At 39.3% G+C, this 24,644-nt stretch overlaps 2 protein-coding genes across 9 annotated transcripts in view; one reads left to right on the plus strand and one right to left on the minus strand.

Annotated features, from left to right (window-relative positions):
* Nucleotides 1-24,644, minus strand: part of COPS2 (COP9 signalosome subunit 2) — a 495,307-nt gene that overhangs the window by 176,790 nt on the left and 293,873 nt on the right. The gene's annotated exons all lie outside the window — the stretch shown is intronic.
* Nucleotides 1-24,644, plus strand: part of GALK2 (galactokinase 2) — a 258,318-nt gene that overhangs the window by 145,197 nt on the left and 88,477 nt on the right. For 7 of the 8 annotated variants that reach the window (XM_050797180.1, XM_050797177.1, XM_050797178.1 and 4 more), the window contains one exon: nucleotides 17,033-17,234. In XM_050797180.1, the coding sequence (XP_050653137.1) occupies nucleotides 17,033-17,234 (202 nt within the window). Of the gene's footprint in view, nucleotides 1-1,712; nucleotides 9,711-17,032; nucleotides 17,235-24,644 lie in introns of those variants that run through there. The other variant, XM_050797184.1, reaches the window with a different exon arrangement.

Here is a 24,644-nt window from a genome sequence, read left to right on the forward strand (position 1 = left end):
TTTTTCTTGAGACTAAGCAGTAGTGATAAAGATAGGTAGCTTTATGTCCAAAGAGTTTCTTTTATGGCTTTTTCCCATTCTAGTGTTTTGGCCTTAGAAGAGATAAGACTGTGTGGCATCTAGAAGCTTGCTTTATTTAAGGAACAACTCAACTTGGCCATAATATGCATAAGCTGTTGTGTTTTAGAAGAGCCATGAGAAGTGCTATGGAATTTTCACATTTAATAAAAATGCAGTTCTCATAGATTATCTTGGTTAAGTCTAAGAAGAGTAGTTTGTTTTTATCTAACAAAAAGTATAAAGGTGCTTCACAATGTAAAAAGGGTCAGTTGTTTAGTAATTTAAATGTCCATTAAGGGTTTTCAATTTTGAAGAAAATTGATTTAAATGTAGCTTATAAGGTATCAAGCACTAAAAACTCCGTGATCTCAACAGATTCCATTGTTCTTCTTGTATATGTTTTGGAAGAAAAGTTTCCATAAAAAGCTAGATGAAACTCCAAAGGAAATTATAGACCCTTCTAGAGTTTACAGATGTTGGTTGAACAGAAATCCTTAAAATCTGTGAGATGGACTTCTAATGAGAAAGCCAATAAAATGGGTGCTTTGGTTTCGTCTGTTGTTTCTGTTTTTATAAGATGAAATAATAGACTTTTGTAAAACAAAGTATAAAAGAATAAATTAAATAATAACGATTTTTCTTCCACACAAAAGATATTATGCTTTAAGTTGTTTTGGAAGTCAAGTTTGCAGAAAATTTGCTTTCATTAGTCCTTTTTTGTTTCTCTCTCTGCCTGGTCACTTCTTTTTGCCCATCAGCTTCTATTGACTTCTCAGTTGTCTGGCTATGGAGGACAGGTTCATGCCAGGAGTAAAGGTTCCTACCTTGTTTCCTCGCGAAAACAATGGCCTTACCTGATATCGCAGATAACCAGGGAATTCTACTTCCTCTTTCAGATGTGTGCCTGATATGTCCCTATTCATTGGTTCACCTTCCCCCTTCAAAACTAAAAATGAATGTGAACATACCTTATTAAGTAGGATATTTAAAGGCACGGCATCATAAAACTTTCAACTTCTGTAGGAAGAGCCTAGGATATGTGTTGGAATCACACCAGTGATTTGTGTTGTGTGTTGGTCAGCTTCTCAGCCACTGGTAGGTAGGTCAGTACTCACAGTGTGCCTCTTGTCCCACAAGGATAATGGTGGCATGGTTCTGGCTTCTGAGGCCAGCAGAGAAGTAACAATGTATATGAACTGCCGTGGCACCAGCTGCTCCTATGTAGACCTTTGAGGCATAAAAAACACATGTATCTCATCATTCTTAGTATATTTACTTATTTGCTCATTCTCCCTGTATGTACCTGGTTTCCTGACCCTGCTAACTATCTTCTTCACCACAGCTGCCTCCTTGGCCTTGGCATCACTGGCCCCCTTGGTTTCCTCAGCTCTGACCACCACCTTGGTCCAGCCTTGCGGGCCTCTTTGTTTCTGACCCTGTATTTCCTGTACACCTCCTCAGCCCCAGCTGCTTCTTTGGCTGTAGTCTTGCTGGTCTTCTCATTTGTGGCTGCCTCAAGGGGAAGGAAGGGAAGAAAAGGAAAGGAAAATGTATAATTTCTAAACTTGTAAATATATGTATTTAAGTCTAAGGAAATGTTACCCAGTATGCCCTTTGCTTAAATTTATCATGGATGTATCTCTGTCTTTCAGGAGTGAAATTATCAAAGGATCAGCTGTGAAGTTATTAGATACTATGTTTTGAGTAGAATGAGGCTTCTGCAGATATAAGGACATCTCATTGTCTCCTCTGTCACTCCTCTGCTGGTTTGAAAACATCTATAGGAAAGCATCTTCTATAGTCATCATCTACCTAAGAGGCCAACATCTTGCTGTCCTATTTTCCTTTTTTGCTACTTATGCTTTCATTTTTACATTTTGTAGGTTTTCGCATAAGTAAATGTTCTCTTTGTATACAAAGCAGCTTTTCTTATGGTGAAATTCATTTATTTTGGTCAAAGTGATTCTCCTGTATTGGTAAGTTCAAACTGATTGTGCTTCAGTAACAAACAATTTCAAAGTCTCAGTGGCTTGACCAAACAAAAGTATATTTCTTACTCACTCTGTATATCTGACATAAGTTAGCGACAGAGTTCATTCATCTAAGACACTTATGGAGCTAGGCTCAGAGGGCTCCATCTCAACACGTTTGTCCATAATCATTGTGGCAGGAGGAAGGTAATGTTGTTAATTGCTCTCTGGCTCTTAACAATGAGCATCACCCTGATGCTCATTCGATTGGCCAAAGCAAGTCAGATGGATGTGATGAACTTCAGTGAGGGTGAGGAAGTACAGTCTTAATATGTGTGAGGAGAGCTGGAATATTTGGAAGCAGCCTGATGACAACTATACTTTCCCATGTTGAGTGGCTATGAGTCTCATCCCATCAAATCTTGGTGAACCAATGAGAACCAATTTACTTTCTCATATACAAATATGAAGTTGACATTCTTTCCAAACATCTGGGACAATGAATATTGCTCTTGATCAAATTTCAAGTTATTTTCATTTAAGAATTAGACAAACATACTGTGATCTCTTTTTATGTTGCACATTTCTCTTATACTGGCATTTTATCTGCACGTAATCTGGTGAAAGCTTACTTGGTAATGATGGCTCGTCATTTTCTTCCCTGTCTTGCAGAATTCATGGTCTCTTCAGGAGCCAGTCATTCTAACATCCTAGTTCAAGAAAACATCTCCTTCTGTTTATTAGTTGTTCAATTTCTGTCGTCCTCTTTCAAAGTACTTAGCTTCAGGTGGAAGAAAGTTTCCTAATAATTTCTAAATTAGAAATTGTATGCTACTTTCTACCTACTGTGCCATTTGTTTCCATGAGAGTCAGCTGAGGTGAGTAACCGTGAATGGATCTAGTGGCTTAAGCAGGTTATTGCCAAATATCAATAGTAATGACAACAAAAATAATGACCTATTATATGTGTATAGATACTAGCAGTTTAACTATATGAGATCTAACTTGATCATCATTCATGCTGCAGGTTTCAGATGAAAATATGACAGGCCACCACTCTATATTCAGGGTAGAGATGCTCCATAGTTTTTTAGAAAATGTTTGAGGAAGATGGCTTCTTGTTTTGTCTTTAGAAAGGATTACAATGGGAGAGACCACAAAGATTAACACCCTTAGTCCATTAGGACTTCTCTAATATTGGGAAACCCTTATTCTGTCAAGGGCCGCTGATGGAACGGTAAAAAAGACCAGAGACCACCTACATCGGAAAGCAATATAATTTAGTCTTTTAATGAGAAGTTATAAAATATTCCAAGTAGAAGCAATATAAAAGTCTACTTAATTAACACAAGAAATAGCAAGATATATGCTTCATTTCTCTTATTTTAGCCTAAAAAGTGAAGGGGGACAGAGAGGATGAAGATCACAAAGGAAAGAGTCATATGAATAAAGAAAACAGGAAAAAGAATCTGATAAAGGGGGGAAGGTTGCTTATGGAAAAGCACATAAACACAAATGCAGAGAAATCACAAACAAACACACCTGTATGCATTCACTTCCCAACTGGCTTCCAGAGAACTACATAAGCACATTTGTAATCATGGAGTGCTGTGAAATAGCAGCATCTTGATTTATTCTTTCAGGGTATTGCCAGTTGTAGTGTAAACACCTTGAGAATAGGGACATCTCTAGATGTTTGTGAAAGTGAAAGATTTTTATCTTCTTAATGCTGCACGGCATTTTGGAAAGTTCAGGTATAGTGCAGGTGTATTGTCCTTCAATACTTGCCTTGAGGAAATTCAGAGAAGGGCCACATTTGGCACATGATTCAGAGCTCCCTCACTTTCAGTCCCTAGGTGGCTCTTCCTGTTCTGCTCCAGTGCCTGCCTTCCAAAAGCAAATTCCGGACAACAGCCTATGTAATCTAGTAGGGTCATTTCACATGCCAGATAACAAACTGTTGACATAATCTGGTCACCTGCTGCTTTTTCATCATATTGGGAAATAAATAACATAAGTAAATAGAGGTAGATTTTTATTCCTTTATCAGCAAATGTTTGACTGAGAACCAACTATTTAAGCACTGTGCTAGGTACTGTGTAGTAGAATCAGTAAGGCCAGCATAATCCCTATTCTTACTTAATTTTGTGGGAAGACAACATTAAAACAATAACTAAAGTGTCCTGATAGAAATATGCTACTTATTTCACAGGTAGGCACTAATTTTTCTTTTGCCTCTCTTTTATCTTTTTTATTCCCTTATATATTTTTCCTGTAATTCAATTAATAGAAGAAATCTAGGACAAGATCTTATTCCCTTTCATGTAAAAAATACCAGGCCAGGCCAGCTCTAGGCAAGCATGATCACTGTTTCTCATAGTCCTTCTTGCAGCTCTGCATTGACCAAGATTCCCTCTTAACTCTCTAGGCTCCTTTTCAAATGGCTTGAAATTGTTTCCTCTTTTCATGTTTTCCAAGAATAAAGTTTTAGGAAAGTTCTGGAAAATTAATGGGAAAGTAATTCCCTGAAGAGAGTGAGACACAAAAATATGGCTTATCCAGGGAGCAGCTTCAGATTCTTCCCTTGCTAATAGGATGAGAGCAAAATGATGTGTATTGAGAACCTGCCATATTCAAGACACTCTATTAGGTTCCAAAGGGGCTATAAAGATATAAAGAGGGCACAATCCCTGCCCTCCTAAAGCAATATATGGTAACTATAATTAGAAAGGAACACAAAGTAATTAAAGTGTGCCAAGGTGGGAGATATGGATGCCTCTGACTTATGTTTTGTGAGAGTTTTGTAAAAGAGGTGGCATCCAGGCTGATACTGAAAGAGATGTGGGGATTGCAGAATCAGACTGGGTAGGATGCTGATGCAGTGTCTTCATTCTGGGACTCTGCATGCTGCCAGTGGACAGGCAATGATGGTGCAGGGCAGGCATCTCAAGTCAACGGGGAGAGGATAGTGTCACAACCATACCATTTGGGGGACTGTTGATGTGTCTTGATGAATTGAAATGTGGGGGCTTTCATTTGTTGGGCAATGGAAAAATATGCTAGATTTTGATGCAATGAAATATTCACAAATGCCACAATCAAAATGGCACTTTGGGAAGTTTGTCATGGTATGTATGAGCAGGTTGATTAGAGGGGAGAGGGATACCAGTTAGAAGGTAGTGCAATGGTACAGACATGGGATGATAAGAATCCAAACTACAAAGGTAGAGAGTAGAATGGAAAGAAGAGAGTGATGGACTCTGTCTTGTAACGTGAATGACTCTGGACTTATTTACAGGAGCTTAGCATATGCCAGCGTGTGAAATGCAGGTGAGGGTGACTACAGTGGAGTGAGGCAACGGTTTTGATCAGAGGAGTAAAATGTACTACGGAACAGACCTTGAAGGCTCTTGCTACTTTGGAAATCTGAGAAAGGGAAGCCATAAACACGAGGAGCACTGTTACTCTCCATAAAACAGTATTATGCTGTTGATTTTCAAATATTCACAAATGCTTTTTGGAATGTACTTTTCCATGGATTAGTGTGTTTTATGTTGAAAGTGCTTTTTTTTTTTTTTTTTTTTTTTTCCACCAGTGGGTTTGCTTTTAAAATCAGGTAAAGATATTTTCCCTTTAAATGTAAAATGCTAATTTAATTTAGTCTTTGCTGCATGGGAATGGGATACTAATGTGGCTGAAAACAGCAGTTTATTTTATGTGGGTTTGACCATTTCAGAAGTTTAACATTTTTAAAAAATATTATTACTAGGAAAATAAATTTGAAACCACATTCCAACTTCAATGAGGATTATTCAAGTGTTTTTCAATTATATTGCTTAAATACTCCAAAGAGTCTTTGCCTCAGAGCACAGACTCCTTATTATGACTTTGCTACAAAGGAAAACAGGACTCTGTTCTGGGTTCTGAAGTGGTTTTCCTCATCCACCTCTGGATTGCTCTTCTTGGAGACCAACTCTTGGTTTAGCCTAGTGGAGCTTTCTATTTGTTAGAGAAATTGACCAGTAATGTGTGGTTATATGATTGTGCACAGCCAGCTACAGCCACGACTACTTTTAGCCCCTCACTCAAACAGTGGGAAAATATTCTGGGGTATGAAAGTCTCAGGAAGATTAATTATACACTTACATGATAAAGATTTCCAGTTATCTCAGACCAGCATATTTATTCTTTATGATTAATTATCCCGAGATAGCCTTCATTTAAGGTAATGAAATATTCTTAAAATACTTACTACGTTTTAGCTTGATAGCTGAAAACAAATGCTCTGCATTCTTCTGTATTTACAAACCTTTATGCAGTTTGGTGATATGAGGCTACGTGGAGAAACTCGCTGCATAAAGAATGAGGGAGATGATGGTCCAGCTCTCCCTTGCAGTCATCAGACTGACGTCCAGAACTGCATTCAGGCCGGGGAACCACCCTTCAAGAAGGGCATACACAGACTAAAGTGTATTTGGAAGAATAAACAGGTGAAGGAGACTGGAAATTCAATCACGTTGGAACTTGGAAGGTTGCTCTGGAGAGAAGACTCAAATAGTTGTGGTATTTCACTGCTGCAGGGGGCAGGTAGCAGCTGCCATAGTTTTGGCTACCTAGCATCTGGGCCCCTTTTCCATCTCAGGGAAATCTGCTATGTGTATGTTGGTGATGGGGAGGGTCTTGCATTCTATGGTAGAAGTTGAAGGGTCAGATTTGTCTGTTTTGAGTCACTTGACACTTGCATGTGGACAAGGGTACTAGGCTTCTTCTGGTGTCCAGGCACGTGTTTATGGCTGGGGCTTTGAGTCTAACAGGCATAGGTCAGTTGATAAAGTGTCTAAATTCCAATGTCACATCCAGACTGCTCTTGTGGAATGATGTTGGCAGTTCTTCACTGGCTGCTTCCCGTAGCTTCTAACCTCTTCCCACCTGGTTTCACGTTCTAATAGAGAATGGAAATATCTAATCCTAAAAGATTTTGTGAGCTTCTTAGTATCTTTGAAATAAGTTTCTCTTTTGCTTGAGGTAGTTGGTGTAGGTTTCTGTTGTTCACAAACAAGAATCCTGACTGATATAATTACTAAAAACATAATGATTTCTTATTTCTAACTGGAATTATTTTATTTTTTACTATTTAGTGAATTTTTTCTTTAATTTTTAGTTAACATATGATAATTGTACATATTTATAGGGTACAGAGTGATATTTCAATACAGGTATACAAATGTGTAATGATCAAATCAAGATAAATAGGCTATACATCACCTCAAACATTTAGCATGGCTTTGTGTTGGGAACATTCAGAATCCTCTTTTCTAGTTGCTTGTTTTTTGTTTTTGTTTTTGTTTTTGAGGTGGAGTTTCGTTCTTGTTGCCCAGGCTGGAGTGCAATGGCATGATCTTGGCTCACTGCAATCTCTGCCTCCCGGGTTCAAGCAATTCTCATGCCTCAGCCTCCTGAGTAGCTGAGATTATAGGCATGTGCCACCACGCCTGGCTAATTTTGTATTTTTAGTAGAGATGGGTTTCTCCATGTTGGTCAGGCTGGTCTCGAACTTCCGACCTCAGGTGATCCACCCAAAGTCCTGGGATTACAGGCATGAGCCACCATGCCCGGCCTCTTCTAGTGTTTTTGAACATGTATAATAAATTCTTGTTAACTGTAGTCACTCTACAGTGCTATAGGACACTCTACAGTGCTATAGGACACTAACTTAGTCCTCCTATCTAGCTACAAGTTTGTAACCATTCTCTTCTACCTGCCTTCCCCCACTACCCTTCCTAGCCTCTAATAACTATAATTCTATTCTCTACTTCCATGAGCTTAGTTATTTTTAGCTCCTGCAGATGGGTGAGATCATGTGGTTTTTTTTTTTTTTAATCTCTCTGCCTGATTTATCTCACATAACATAATGCCTTCTAGGTTTATCCATATTTCCGCTAATGACAGGATTTCATTCTTTTTTATTGTTCAATAGTATTCTATTGTGTGTACATGCCACATTTGCTTTATTCATTCATCTGTTGGTGAACATTTAGGTTGATCCTATATCTTGGCTATTGTGAATAGTGCTGAAATAAACATGGGGCACAGATACCCTTTGATATACTGATTTTCTTTCTTTTGGATAAATACCCAGTAGTGAGATTGATGAATCATGGTAGTTCTATTTTTAGTTTTTTCAGAAACCTCTATACTGTTTTCCACAATGGCTGTACTAATTTACATTCCAACCAACAGTGTAGAAGAGTTCCCTCTTCTCTGCATCTTCACCAGCACTTGTTATTATTTTGTCTTTTTGATAGTAGCCATTCTAACTGGGTGAGACGATATCTCATGGTGGTTTTCATTGGCATTTCCCTGATGATTAATGATGTTAAGCATTTTTTCATATACCTGTCAGCCATTTATATGTCTTCTTTTGAGAAATCTCTATTCAGACCCTTTTCCTATTTTTTAACTGCATTTTTGTTTTTGTTGTTGAGTTGTTTGAGTTCTTTGTATATTCTGGATGTTAGTTCCTCGTTAGATGAGTAGTTTGCAGGTGTTCTCTCCCATTCTGCAGGTTGTCTCTTCACTCTGTTGATAGGTTTCCTTTGCTGTGTAGAATCTTTTTAGTTTCATGTTGTCCTATTTGTTTATTTTTGTTGTTGTCAGTGGTGACTTTTGTTGTCTTACCCATAAGATCTTTGCCTATACCAGTGTCCTGATGCATTTCCCCTCTGTTCTCTTCTAGTAGTTTTATAGTTTTGGTTTTTACATTTAAGTCTTTAATTCATCTTAAGTTGATTTTTTTATATGGTGAGAGATAGGAGTCTGTTTGTCTTCTTCTGCATATAAATATCCAGTTTTCTCAGCACCATTTATTGACAAGCATATCCTTTTCTCAATCTAACTGGAATTTTTAACCTGGATTCAACAATAGCTTTATGGAATCTGTGTGTTTGTTGTGTTATATGCAGTATTTTGGTTATTTGTTCATTCACATGGGGGAGAGAGTCCATTGTTTTATTTACTTCTCAAAAGGTTCTATAATCCTTAAAGGGCCAAGAACCACTTATCTGCAGGATACAATTTAAACATCTTAGCATGACATTCAAAGTTCTCATTATCTGGCCTCAGCCCATTGCTTTGATTTTCTCTCCCATTACATTCTCTGCTGCTTCTATTTCTTTATCCTCTTTTCATGCTCCAGTAGTCAAAGTACTCTGTGTTCTCTAAAAGCACCTAATGATTTATAGTCTCTACGTCCTTGCTCTTGATGTTCTTTCTGCCCAACCCTTTTCTTTGGTTCTTATCCCACCGTTCCATTGGTTTGCTGAACACCTACTCATCTATTTAGACTTCACTGGTTTAATTCCTCAGTGGATGTAATGATTACTGTGCTACATCCCCTTGGCCTACCTGATTTCAGCATTGCTGGCAGCCCATGTTAAGCTAGCAGCTTGTATGAGTGCCTCTTCTTTGTAGCCTTTGTGCATTCTCCACAGTCACTGAAGGCAGACGTGTTACCCAGGCATATCTTTGTGGAGAAGTTAACCCTTCTTGGGGGAAACACTCAAACAATGAGAATGTGAGTGGGCCAATGCCCCAGCCTTCCCATTGCCTGTGGGCCAATGGTGGGCACATTTAACATGACTCTTCAGAGAGATCCCTGAGAGATTAGGCCGGGAGCTGTCCACATAGTTAATCTGCTCACTAAGCCCCCTTTTTTGGCTTGCTTTCTTTCCTGAATCACTTTCCTTCCTCTTTCACCCCTGCTTCCTAGATTTCTGCTCTCTGCATCCAAGTCTTTATCTCAAGCTCTACTCTCATATGCATCTAGATCCAGACACCCTCTTGACTGTGTGCCTTTATTTTAGCTGTGAGATGCTGCTTTAGCATATCTCGCCCTTTATTGATCTCATTTAATGATTTCTTTCTAGTAGACTATTACTTGTGGAGAGTAAAGAGCTTATCTTATTGTGATGTGAGTGGGCACCATCCAACTGGCTGCCAGTATGGGTAGAACAAAGCAGGTGGAAGAAGATAGGTTTTGCTGAGTCCTCTTGCTCCCTTTCTCTTCCTGTGTCAGATGCTTGCTTCCTCTCCTCCTGCCCTTAGACATCAGATTCTAGGTTCTTCAGCCTTGGATTCTGGGACTTGCACCAGCAGCCTTCTGGGGGTCCTAGGGCCTTTGGCTTCAGACTGAGGGCTGCACTGTTGGCTTCTCTGGTTTTGAGGTTCTCAGACTTGGACTGAGTCATACTACTGTCCTCTCTCCCTCCCCAGCTTGGAGACAGCCTATCAGGAGACTTCTCCTTGTGATTGTATCAGCCAATTCACCTTCTTTTATATACCTATATATCCTGTTCGTTCTGTCCCACTGGAGAACCCTGTTTAATACACTTATTCATTATTGGTCCCTAAGCAGGTACATAGTGGACCCTCCACAATGTGTAAAAGGCACAGTGCCTGAGAGCTGTCTTCAGATATCGGAAGGGTTACCTTGTGTTTATATATGTCTGGGGAACAGAACCAAGACCAAAGAGTAGAGGTTACAGGAAGACAGATTATAATTCAATACATTGTGTATAAGTGCACCTATGGGAGGTGATATTTGATAGTAACAGTAACAGTGGCTCGTTATGGCATGATGACCCACTCAGGGAAGATACATGCCCACTCTTTTGCTGAGAAGTCCTATTATAGAAAATTTTATAGAACAGGGACCACAAGCACATACCTGCAAGGACCAGCCTGGCATATAAACTAGTGAGGCAGGCTAAGGGTCACATAGTTGGGAATGGTGAGAACTGTGTGGAATAAAGTGTGTGTACCCTGTCTCAAAGGGGTAGGTACTCTTCAGCTCCAGTCAACAGTTGCTAGGCAGTAATGCAGATCCAGCACTATCAGACCTTCCGGTTTTCCAAACTAAGTAGAAATCCAGATTCTTAGGTAAATCTTCCAGCATAAAGACATTTGAATCAAGAAGGCATCACCGTGGCTGGCTGTGGCGCATGGGTTGTTAGTTTGTAATCTTTGTATAGTGGATATAGCCGAGGATGTTAAAGCCTCAGATGTGAGGATGGCTTTCTAGAGAGCCAGATTCTGGTCAGCTTGCTTTCTTCAGGCCCATGAACACACTCTGCCTGTTCCCACCTTGGGCCTTTGGCCATTTTCTCTTCACAGCAGGGACACTGTATGGCTCAGACCCCTCTCCTGTGACATCTCCCACTGCTGGTCCTTCCCCAGCAAGCCCTGTCTTCTTAGTGCACCTTCAGCATTTCCAGCACTCAGATGTCTGCTGCAATTGCTCACTGTCTAGTGGCGTCATGGTTTGTCTTATCTGAATAAGTAAGTTACAAGTTCCCTTAATGCAGAGGTTCTACTTCCTGTGGCTTTCCCGTCATTTGGAGCATGGTATTGGGTGCATAGCAGGTGCTCAGTAAGAACTGTTGGTTCACTGTTGCTAGATGACTGACATACTCAGTGCTTATGGCATCACTCTTAGCAGAAGACGACGTAATAAAGAAGAGGCCACCAGCTCTTGCATGGATAACTTAAAATTAAATCAGTGAAGCTCTTTCAGATGACTCAGTGCTTTTGGCATTGCTCTTAGCAGATGATGAGGTAATAAAGAAGAGGCCACTAGCTCTTGCATGCAGAGGTTAAATTTAAATCAGTGGGACTCTTTCAGAGATGAAATAGACATGTCCTCTATCTACCGTTGACCTGCTGTCCTCAGAGCTTAAAATGGTGCTCAGTGTGCCTCACCTGTCAAAGGCTTTCCCTCATCATTTCCCACCAGAGATCCAACAAAATAACCAATTATGTGTGCCCTTATTTAGATTTCTTGATTAGAGATGGGTTCTGATCATAAACTATGTAACCATCTTTTAAAGGAAAACGTTAATAGGCAACTCTTTGTTACAAAGATTGCCTAAAAGAAAAAAAACTTAATTTTAACTGTTGATGACTATTTATTTTTGTATTCTTTCTCTTTTATTTGAAACACATTTTGTTTTAGAAATCTCTTTTTCTCTCACATCTATAAAGCAAAATACAACATAAACAATTCTCAGTCATCTGTGATAATGAGTGTTAGGGTATACTTTGGACACTGAAGTTTACTAATTGTTTCCAAACTTTATTTTAGCAAACTTTCCCCACTTTGTGGTGAGGATGCTAGTGAGTATAAATTGTCAAAATAGTATGTCTCCTTTATATTCTGTATTGCACTTGTTTCACTACTGTTTATTTAGCCTAGTTTCAGTGCAGTTTTGTTACAAGGAGAAGGATCGGAATCATTCATTCAATAAACATTTATTGAACCCCTACTAAGTGCCAGATCCTATTTTAGCTGCTAGAGATAGTTGTGAAGAAATTAGACATTGGTGGGAGACAACCACAAACCAATGAACAAATGAACACACAGGAAAATATTGGATGGAGATAGGTGTTGGGAGCATAAAACAGAATGGAGAAAATATGTCTGGTGGGGGCTACTCCAGATTGGAGTTGAGTCTCTTGAAAGCTGTGACATCTGAGTCTTGAACCACAAGAAGGAACCAGCCATGGGAAGATCATGGGGAAGAGCATTTCAGGACAACAAAACAGCTACTGCCACAGACCTATCGCAGGAGCCACGTGGTGTGCTGGAAGCACAGCTAGGAGGCCAGTCAGAAGGAATTTAGCCAATAGAATTTATTATACAAGTCAAAATTACTAGCAACAAAATGAAATATGTATTTTGTAGTTTAAGTATATATGGCCATGAACATTTAGATTTCAGAATTTGTGCCGTGATTTCATGACTAAATTCAGTGATTATGTAAGATTCACATTGGAGAAAATCAGTGTTCTGAAGACTATGCAGTGCATCCCGCTTTGAAGCTTTGGATTTCTCATGACTAGGATAGGCCATTAATAATATTGGAGGAAAGTATCATCTAGTGTTATATTCTTAAATTGAATTTGCCTTGAAAGTAATCATGCATACAATGAACATAGTAAGAAACAGCTTCCTTCATCCTTTAATGTAATAATTGCTCCCAATGATTACAAGAGCTTATAGACAGCTGGAACATCCGGCTATCATGTTAGCTGGACAAGGAAGAAAGCTGTTATGGATAAAGCTTCAGATTTTCTTGCATTTTTTGATATCTGTATAACAGAGACCTGATGAGTTGCCAATACGTAACAAGCCAGAACCCTGAATCCAGAGAGCATTTGTGACATTCAGCCAACACAGAACTGCTTTCCCACCCAAAGGGTGGTCTCCAAATCTGTTGTAGCTTTTGGCAGGATTTTTATTTCACAATTGAAAACAGATGCCCTTTCTGCCCTTTCCCTTGTTGTCTGAGTTACTACCATTCAGGAGATTGCAAGCCATGGCAATCTCTCATGCACCTTCAGAATGCCCAGCAAGAGTCCTCGTTAGACACTGGTATTCAGAAGTCCTACTGTGAAACACTTCCTCTGCAAGAAGTGAACAGATTCAGGAAGGTGCCAGGATTGTGAAGTTCCGGTAGTCTGGTGGGTGTCTTGTGAATGTTTTTTGTCAAAATCAAAGCACCAGTCCTGGGTTTAATAGAAAACATCTCTCTGGATAGTTTCTATTTTAAAATATTTAATCCTAAAAGAAAATATTTAATCCTAAAGAAGTATGTAATCCTAAAGGAAAACCAAAGTGTACTCTCCCTAATGGAATGTATTGAGTTTCATTATAGGATATGGCCCTAAAATATGCTTGGATAGGATATTGCAAATCCAGAGTATCAAAAATCACTAAACTACTAAATTCTTGATTGACTAAAAGAGACTTATTAGACATAACAACTGAATATAATGTGTGGAATTTGTTTGGATCTTGGTGTAAACCAATTGAAATTTGAACTGGTGGACAATTGGGAAAATTTAAATATGGACTCAATATGAGGCAATATTAAGGAACCACTGGTAATTTTGTTAGGTGTGATAATGATATAGTGGTTATCTAAGAAAATAAGAGTTATAAAGACAGTGCTGTGGAGGGGAAAAAAATGAAACCTGAAACTTTAATAAGATTTATTGGTTCATTAGTAGAAATGTAAAAGTGCTTCCGTAAAAGTAATCATAGTTTAGGGGAGAGGAACCTAGAGGCAGACCCAGGAGGAGAGAGTCATGGAGAAAAGGAGATTTTGAAGGATGTTCAGTGTCCTTCAGTGAAGGGACAGTGCCAGCTCTAAATGGCTCTGCAAGGGAAGAGCCAGGGGATAAATCCTCCTCACTCTTTTCCCTCCCATCTGTTGCTGATCTTTTCCTGCTCTCAAATCTAGATGGCAGGGGACTCACTGGTGTAGTCTATACAGGTCAGCCTTTGGGGCTGATAGTAGGGTGGAAAAGGGCAGAGAGTAGAACTGGGGATGTAAACAAAAGCTACTAGTAACAGCATCTTTATAAAGTATAACAATATGGGCGGAATGTTGAAGGACAGATACTCTTGGAAGAAGCCCTTCATAGAATTATAAAATGTTAGGGCTGGAAGGATCCTGAGAAGTGACTCTCAACCTCATTTTAGAGGTGAGGAAATAGAGTATTATAGCAATTTGTATATAGCTAGTTGTCACAGAGCTGTTAAGAAATTACAGACTTTTTGATGTGAACAGACACTTCTCAAAAGAAGACATTTAGGTGGCCAACAAACATGTGAAAAAAAGCTCATCATCACTGGTCATTAGAGAAATGCAAATCAAAACCACAATGAGATACCATCTGACACCAGTTAGAAAGGCAATTATTAAAAAGTCAGGAAGCAACAGATGCTGGAGAGGATGTGGAGAAATAGGAACATTTTTACACTGTTGTTGGGAGTGTAAATTAGTTCAACCATTGTGGAAGACAGTGTGGCAGTTCCTCAAGGATCTTGAACTAGAAATACCATTTGATCCAGCAATCTCATTACTGGGTATATACCCAAAGGACTATACATCATTCTACTATAAAGACACATGCACATGTATGTTTATTGTGGCACTATTCACAATAGCAAAGACTTGGAACCAATCCAAATGTCCATCAATGATAAATTGGATAAAGAAAATGTGGCACATATACACCATGGAATACTATGCAGCCATAAAAAAGGATGAGTTCATGTCCTTTACAGGGACGTGGATGAAGCTGGAAACCATCATTCTCAGCAAACTAACACAGGAACAGAAAACCAAACACTGCATGTTCTCACTCATAAGTAGGAGCTGAACAATGGACACATGGACACAGGGAGGGGAACATCACACACTGGGGCCTGTCGGTGGTTGGGAGGTACGGGAGGGATAGCATTAGGAGAAATACCTAATAGAGATGACGAGTTGATGAGTGCAGCAAACCATCATGGCATGTGTATATCTACAGTAAAATTAAAAATTAAGTAGTAATTAAAAATTAAAAATTAAATTAAGTAAAATTAAAAAAATAAATAAATTATAAACTTTTTGATTTTCAGCCCTGTCTCTTTCCCCTAGGCCTGGGAATTTTCATAAATATTCCAAAATTTTCCCAGACCCACCACACCAGCTAAGCCACTGTTCAATATGGGTGAAAATGGTAAGGAAGTCTAAGTTGTTATTCACAGGAATATGTAAGCATTATAGACATAGCCATTGCAGTAGGCCATATTTCTGTAGCTGAAATTACAGATTCATTGTGGGTAATCTGGAAAATACATATATGTGTCAAAAGGAAAATAAAAGCACCCATAATGGACCACAGAGATAACTACTATTAACATTTTGGTGCTTTCCTATCAGTTTTTAAAATTAAAATGTACATAAATATATGTATGTGTGTATGGAAAATTAGTATCAGTTGTACATATAGTTTTGCAGGTTGTTTTTTCACTTAATAATGAATAATTTCCTATATATCAAATTGCCTTAGAATCTGAGTTTTGATAGCAGTAATATTTCAAAAATGAATATAGCATAATTTTTTAAAGTCCTCTGTTATTAGATACTTGAGTTGTTTCTTACTTTCTTCTATGATAAATAATGCTGCAGTGTATATATATATATATATACACACACAAACACACATATATATAGGTACATATATAAATATTATATATCCCATATAAATAATTGTGTTTATCTGGGACATATATTATTTTTATTAAAAAATTGCCACTGTTAAGAATTTCCAGGGGTCCTTTCTATTGGGGCAGAGTGGAAAGAACATGGCTGTAGGGTCAGGCATCCCTGATCTGTTTGGCTTCCGCCACGTTCTGGATGTGTGACCTTAAGCATGTCACTTCACTCTGTTGAGCCTCCTCCTTTCTGTTAACAGGGATCATACTGTACATCCCTCAGTGCTGTGATGAGAACTATACGAGGTGATGAGTACTTTTTTTTCGAGATGGAGTCTTGCTCTGTCACCCAGGTTGGATTGCAATGGCGTGATCTCGGCTTACTGCAACCTCTGCCTCCCAGGTTCAAGCAATTCTCCTGCCTCAGCCTCCCAAATAGCTGGGATTACAGGCACCCACCACCATGCCCAGGTAATTTTTGTATTTTTAGTAGAGACGGGTTTTCACCGTGTTGTTCAGGCTGGTCTTGAACTCCTGACCACAGGTGATCCACCCGCCTCGGCCTCCCAAAGTGCTGGGTTTACAGATGTGAGCTACCACACCCGGCTACACAAAGTAGTACTTTCAAAGTGTCTGGCGTGTAGGGTGTACTCAATACATGTTACGTCTCTCTTCATTTGGGATGGATTAGATTGCACATAAGTGTATGCACATGTGTGTTGAGTGAAGTGAAGGAAATATCGTTACAAAATTTTATTCAGTATCAAGAAAAAAGTAAAACTGACTTGCAAATAGACACATTTCAATGGAAAGAATCCTTTCAGTGAAAGACCTATTACAGTTTAAGATATTGATAATGAAAACAGAAATGAAAGTCTTCAAAAGTGTATTTTTCTTTATACTGGGTTGTCCAGTAACTATTCCCTACCTCCCTCCCATCCCCTTCCTTCGTCAGTGCTTATCTTCAAACTCTATCAGCGGGCAAAGCATGTGTACAGCGAGGCTGCGCGAGTGCTCCAGTTTAAGAAGATATGTGAAGAAGCACCTGAAAACATGGTCCAGCTGCTGGGAGAGTTGATGAACCAGAGCCACATGAGCTGCCGGGACATGTATGAGTGCAGCTGCCCTGAGCTGGACCAGCTGGTGGACATCTGTCGGTGAGGCAGCCTGGTGGGGGCCAAGGGATGCCATCAAATAATATTGTTTAAATAAATGGAAAAAGATGCAACATTTTGTAATCTATGGGAATGAAGATTGTTCCCCACTTCCTATATGAGGGGTCTCCGATGATATAGAGCTAAACTTGTTCCCTTCTAAATGCCTGTAGGATGAAAGATTTGATACCTGGCTCCATGATTTTATGGGGCTCTGGGTTTGGAGTCAGTTTGGAGTCAGCTCTTTACATCATGGGAAAGACCTTTCCATCTTTGGATGATTAGGCCTTTCAGGATGGTAACTTTGCTCAGAGCTGGGCCCTGTTAACTTTCTCATGATATGTTTTATTATACTGCTGCTCTGCCAGAAACTCCTGTCCAGTGTCCTAGTTAAGTTTAGTAGTTCTACTCAGAAGAAGGGAGAAAACTGACAGAGGATCTCAAGCTTGATGGGAGTGTGTGGGGAGATTGCTGAAGGAATCACCCAGAAAGCCAGCATTTCCTGCTTTCCAGGTTAAGTTTAGGCATTTTGAGGAAATAAGGGCTGAAGAAAGCCTAGGTGATACATGGTTAATTGAGGCAGAAATGTAAGGAGGACAACTGTTTCACAAACCTAAACACAGCTTCCCTAAAATTGTGAAAGAATGGAGATAATAGAGTTAGTCGTCTTACCCAGGAAGGAGCTCAGTGACCCGGGGAGAACTGAAACTGGGAGAGCTCTCAAACGCTAGATGTTACTTCACTGTGAGAACACAATGCCACACTACAATTAGTAACAGAAATGTAATTAACCACTTGGCACTTGTGGCTTGCCTCAGTCATTGCCACACTCCCAGCCTGAGAAGTTTAAACCAAGTAACTCCAGTGATCACAAATGGCCTGGGTAACCCAACTTGTCAAAAGACTTGAACACAGCATTGATGAAGATCGCTCTGCTGACATGTTTGCTCACTGATTGCCAAAAGCCTTCCCCAGCTTGTTTCATTTTAAGTACCCTTTTCTGAAAATATCAAGGGCCTACTATATGGAAGGGACAAATATTGTTCAGTTCTGGAAATAAGAGGAAGTGGAATTATTTGTGCACAGATCAGGAAGAAATGTCTTTGCCTGGAAGGAAGTGGGATGGTTTGAATCCCACCTGAAAAACTGCGGAAGGGCATTTGCCAGCTTCCTGGAATTCTCAAACGAACTTTCTCTTCCTAGAGTGGTCAACCTGTACTTGTTCTCATGGAGCTTACCTTCTCGTGGCGAAAGAGAGAAATGACCATTAAAATTAATTTGAATGGTAGTGATAAGTGCTATGGAAAAAAGTGAGAAGAAGTAGAGACTACAGGGTTAGGTGGGTACTCTTTCTATGGAGTGGTTGAAGAAGGTCACTCTGAGGAAGAGATATTTGAGCAGAGACCTGAAGGAGTTGAATAAATGAGAACAGCAAGTGCACAGGCCCTGAGGTGGATACTTGGCTGTCAGGTGTGAGGCTGAGCAAGCTCAGCATGGCAGAGGGCCAGGAAGGAAGGAGAGGTAGTAGATGAAGTAAGGGAGGAAGTGGGCAGCCATACCACATAGGCTGTGTAGGCCATTGGAAGGCTTCTGGCTTTGAGAAGAGAAAGGGGGCAATGGAAATGCTAGGCAATTCTATGCCAAATATGCTTGGAAGGAAGACTTTTTTGCTGTGTGGGTAAAAGAGAGAAATCAAGACGACTGGTGGGTTTTTGCCCTGAGAAACTTTCCTTGTGCCTCTAAAAGCCACATTTTTGAAAAGCACTCTTCACCATTGTGGGTTAGAGTTATCTTAGAGTACTATCAAATATTAGATCAGGAAGGGGTCTTAGAGATCCAAGAAGGAACTAAGAGATTAAATAATTTGAGTAAGTTTCACATAATGAGTTCATTGGAAAGCTTGGCTCCCAATCCAGTGATTTTGCCACACCTGCCTCTCCCCTTGGGTTATACTGAGATGTGATTACACTCAAATGTCAGTCATATATATGTGTGTGTATGTGTGTGTTTGTAACGTATTTTTATCTCCTAGCTTTGAAGCTTTATGATGGAGGCCTTTGTTGTCATAGTCTCCAGCCTTTGAACATTAAGCAAAGTCATGTTGAGCAGGAATGTAATGTGTAGAGTAGGATAAAAAGTGGGCTGGAAGTTAGGAAGGTTGGATTCTGGCTCTCTTTTCATTCTGCGCTCTGTGAGTTGGAACTGTTGCTTCACTTTGTGATCTTCATTGGCTTTTTCTGTTCTAGCAGTCTCTAGATCTATACATTTAAAAAATATGGCTCTAGTGGAAAAGTTTATGGCTGTGTCTTACAGGGGTTTGGAAGAGTATCTCTTATTTATCTTTTCATTTTATTTGTTTTTGGAAAATCCTTTCTTAATGGCAGATAAAGTGTTTCATTTTCATTTGCTGTATTAATTTTCTGAGAAAAATTCAGCTCTGTGAAAAACTTAGGAGCTCCATCACTTTTTCATGATTGTTTTGTTTGGACAATTGCTACGTATGAAAGTTATTTTCTACTTATTCCATAACTATAAAGGGTTCAACTTTTCCATATTGAAAGATTATCTTCTGGCTTATTGAAGATATTGGCCAGAATAGTTGTGTGGTCCTTAAAGCTTCTTAGACAATTAATTTTTTCTTTTCTGTCACTGTGACCAGCGGATAATATTCTTCAAATGTTTCAGTTGGTTGCAATTTACTGAAAGGTCCTAAGTGGCAGAGCAACCTCAGAGGAGGATAGCCCCAGGGGAGTTAAGCTGATGCAGACATTGATGTCATTCCCTCCTTCAGTCAATACATATTTTCACATGGGTATCTGCGTACCATGTGAAATTGCAGTCTACTGTCCACTTTCAAAAGCTGTGACTTTCTCTTGTGAAGATGTCTGAGAAGCAATGAGGGAAGAAGGAGGGGTTCAGAAGAATGCAGAAATTAGTAGGAGTAAGATAAAGGATGGATAAAGGATGGTTAGAAAGGATGGGGAAGACAGATGGTGGAAGAGTAGCAGGTAGTAACATGGGGAAAGGTTCAAATAAATGAACAGTGGAGCTACTCATAAGCCCTAGTTCTTTCTGAAACCGTGTGACTGTCTCACTGGGTCAGGCAGAAAAGGTGTTGGACATACTGGAAAAGGTCCTGGCAAGGCCTGGTGTGAGCCACTGGTGCCACAGACACAACCTCTGGCAAAGTACTGCTTTATTTAAAAACCACCACCACCCCCACAATTCCCTGCCACCATTAAAAATGTTAACATCAGTAGGGAAGGTATGACTAAGACTGGGCAGCCTGAGCAGGTTGCTTGTCTTCCCCAAATGAGGGAAGAGTAGGGAAGCTGAAATGGGTTCAAGGAGGAGCACTGCCAAATATAATCTTTACATCACCCTCCCTGGTTCATTTATGGCACTTCAAAATTCCTTTAGTGTTACTGGTGTATAAGAATGCTTGTGATTTTTGCACATTAATTTTGTATCCTGAGACTTTGCTGAAGTTGCTTATCAGCTTAAGGAGATTTTGGGCTGAGACAATGGGGTTTTCTAAATATACAATCATGTCATCTGCAAACAGGGACAATTTGACTTCTTCTTTTCCTAACTGAATACCCTTGATTTCTTTCTCTTGCCTAATTGCCCTAGCCAGAACTTCCAACACTATGTTGAATAGGAGTGGTGAGAGAGGGCATCCCTGTCTTGTGCCAGTTTTCAAAGGGAATGTTTCCAGTTTTTGCCCATTCAGTATGATATTGGCTGTGGGTTTGTCATAAATAGCTCTTATTATTTTGAGGTACGTTCCATCAATACCGAATTTATTGAGCGTTTTTAGCATGAAGGGCTGTTGAATTTTGTCAAAAGCCTTTTCTGCATCTATTGAGATAATCATGTGGTTCTTGTCTTTGGTTCTGTTTATATGCTGGATTGGATTAAGAAAATGTGGCACATATACACCATGGAATACTATGCAGCTATCAAAAAGGATGAGTTTGTGTCCTTTGTAGGGACATGGATGCAGCTGGAAACCATCATTCTTAGCAAACTATCACAAGAACAGAAAACCAAACACCGCATGTTCTCACTCATAGGTGGGAACTGAACAATGAGATCACTTGGACTCAGGAAGGGGAACATCACACACCGGGGCCTATCATGGGGAGGGGGGAGGGGGGAGGGATTGCATTGGGAGTTATACCTGATGTAAATGACGAGTTGATGGGTGCAGCACACCAACATGGCACAAGTATACATATGTAACAAACCTGCACGTTATGCACATGTACCCTACAACTTAAAGTATAATAATAATAAATAAATTTAAAAAAACAAAAAAAACAAAAAAAAACAAAATTCCTTTAGTGTTTCCGAAGGGTTTCTTGGAAACTATTTGTATGAAAAGACAACTAATTGAATGAGTAGATTAAGGACTTGAATACCTAGAATACCTAAGGTGCTATACACAAGCAGAAAATCTTAGAGTGATCTGAACTAGACTGAATTAAAAAGGCATCTCCTAGTTAGCATATAGGACAATGTATAGAACAACTTTGTGACTCAAGTGGGGAGAAGGGGGCTTGGGAAAGAGCACCATTGCTAGCTCTCTTTTTTGGTTGAACCTTTTCCTGCTCTTCAAGAGAAAATCAGTTTAGAATGTAAAGAAAGGAGCAGGGAGGAGGAAAGAAACTATACTTAAAGAGTGGGGCTTTTTTTTTTAATTAAATTAATGTTAGAACTTAAATTATATGAAACAAAGTATAATAATGAAGGAAAAAGATAATGTTTGCTGAATTATAAAGTATCTTTTGTAACCAAACAAAATGTTAACAGAAAGAAATGACTAAATTTTAAGTAGAATTTACTGGAGAACACAAAACAGTTTTGAAACCAAGTCAGTTATATGTGAGACAGCTCATTCACTATTGGTTCCCTAGTTTTACTTAAGACAAAATAGTTAATGCCTTTTATTTTCATTTTGACACTTGTTGAAATTAGAGAGGATTAATTGCTGCATTATTGCCCAAGCTATTAAGGGAGATGAATGACAAATTTTAGTGGATTAACTATGATTACAAAAGTTAATTTACTTTGTCTTCCTCAGAAGTCTTTCTGCAATGGATTCCATGGTAAGGCTGCTCAGCCTCTCGCACCCTTTCTTTGACAAGGTCATAGTGGGGAAGAATGAAGTGCAAATCCATTGTTACATGCTCTTTCTCCATGACCTTAAGTGCTAATCTGCATACCCTGTCAAAAAAAAAAAAAAAAAAAAAAAAGAGGGAACTAGCCATTTCAGCTCCCCTTAGGGCTTTACTTCTCTTCGGGCCTCTTTGACTTACGAATATATATGCCATTTGCAGGACCCAAACCCACTGCTCTTCAATGGCCTTTAAGTGGCTTACATTTCTTTTTTTTTTTTTTTTTTAATTTATTTATTATTATTATACTTTAAGTTGTAGGGTACATGTGCATAACGTGCAGGTTTGTTACATATGTATACTTGTGCCATGTTGGTGTGCTGCACCCATCAACTCGTCATTTACATCAGGTATAACTCCCAATGCAATCCCTCCCCTATCCCCCCTCCCCATGATAGGCCCCGGTGTGTGATGTTCCCCTTCCTGAGTCCAAGTGATCTCATTGCTCAGTTCCCACCTATGAGTGAGAACATGCGGTGTTTGGTTTTCTGTTCTTGTGATAGTTTGCTAAGAATGGTGGTTTCCAGCTGCATCCATGTCCCTACAAAGGACGCAAACTCATCCTTTTTGATGGCTGCATAGTATTCCATGGTGTATATGTGCCACATTTTCTTAATCCAATCTGTCACTGATGGACATTTGGGTTGATTCCAAGTCTTTGCTATTGTGAATAGTGCTGCAATAAACATACGTGTGCATGTGTCTTTATAGCAGCATAATTTATAATCCTTTGGGTATATACCCAGTAATGGGATGGCTGGGTCATATGGTACATCTAGTTCTAGATCCTTGAGGAATCGCCATACTGTTTTCCATAATGGTTGAACTAGTTTACAATCCCACCAACAGTGTAAAAGTGTTCCTATTTCTCCACATCCTCTCCAGCACCTGTTGTCTCCTGACTTTTTAATGATCGCCATTCTAACTGGTGTGAGATGGTATCTCATTGTGGTTTTGATTTGCATTTCTCTGATGGCCAGTGATGATGAGCATTTTTCCATGTGTCTGTTGGCTGTATGAATGTCTTCTTTTGAGAAATGTCTGTTCATATCCTTTGCCCACTTTTTGATGGGGTTGTTTGTTTTTTTCTTGTAAATTTGTTTGAGTTCTTTGTAGGTTCTGGATATTAGTAAGTGGCTTACATTTCTAAAGTAGACTTGCGGGCATATTTTCTTATCCTTTCTCATTTGAACACTGAAGGCTGTGGTTTCTTGACTCTAAAGCAATTTGAAGGTACAGTGTCTAACCTGGCTATAGAAATCATAGAAACTGCTAGAAGGTCCCTTACCTGTGATTCTTGCCATTTCCAGAGAGCAGAAGCTAGAAGTCTTCCCAAGTAAAAAATACACTGCTGACTGCTTATATTACATATAATTTTAAAAAATATTTTAAGGGAAATATTGTAGTCCAGCAGCCATTTATTAGAACCTATGAAATTCCTAGAATTATGCTGGGCTAGGTTCAGAGAGATAGATGTGACCTGTTCCTAAATTCAAGATTTCCTGAAATAATTTATTTCATATCCATTTGTATAATATATATTTACTTATTTAGAAAGAAATGACACAGAATTTAAATACAAGGCATAATTTCTTACCTTCCGTCTTTCTCAAGTGAGTAGTGCAGTTGGGTCTCTCTGGATCTCCTCCCCACCCTCTCCATTGCTTTGTATCTTGCAACTTCGCGCTTTATGGTCGAATTAGTTCACTTAAAAGTAGGAAATTTGACTTTGGCTATATTGGGTGCCTGGACAGTTAATTCTGTGAATACACAAGGATCAAAGAGAACATTCCTCATCATCTCCATCCCTCATCTGCCCTAGCCTTTGCCATCATGCTTTATAAAGCAGAGGCTGCCTTTGTTGCTTTAACAAACCCTTCCACATTATTCCCAATCCAGTCATCACAGTTATCAAAGTGGGATCTGAGGGATTTTAGGGTTTTGGGTTCTATAATTCTTGTATTGCCTCTCTGATGTGCAATAGCTTGGAAGATAAATCTTTAATGTTTTCTTGTTCTTCCAGAAAAAGGCACAAACATGAAAAGTTCACTAAACACCCTTGGTTCACTTACTTTTCTTTCTTTATTTAAAGTGTATAGTGGTCTCCTAACTTTTGGTCTTCTCAGAATTTCTATGGCATATGCCAAAGGGCCTATTAAGTACTAGCAGGGAACACTGCAGACAGACCTTTCTGCCTTTGTAAGTGTATGTAGCTTGGCAGGCTGCTGACCAG

This window comes from Macaca thibetana, chromosome 7, assembly GCF_024542745.1.
Source record: "Macaca thibetana thibetana isolate TM-01 chromosome 7, ASM2454274v1, whole genome shotgun sequence".
In the NCBI taxonomy this organism is placed as follows: Eukaryota; Metazoa; Chordata; class Mammalia; order Primates; family Cercopithecidae; genus Macaca; species Macaca thibetana.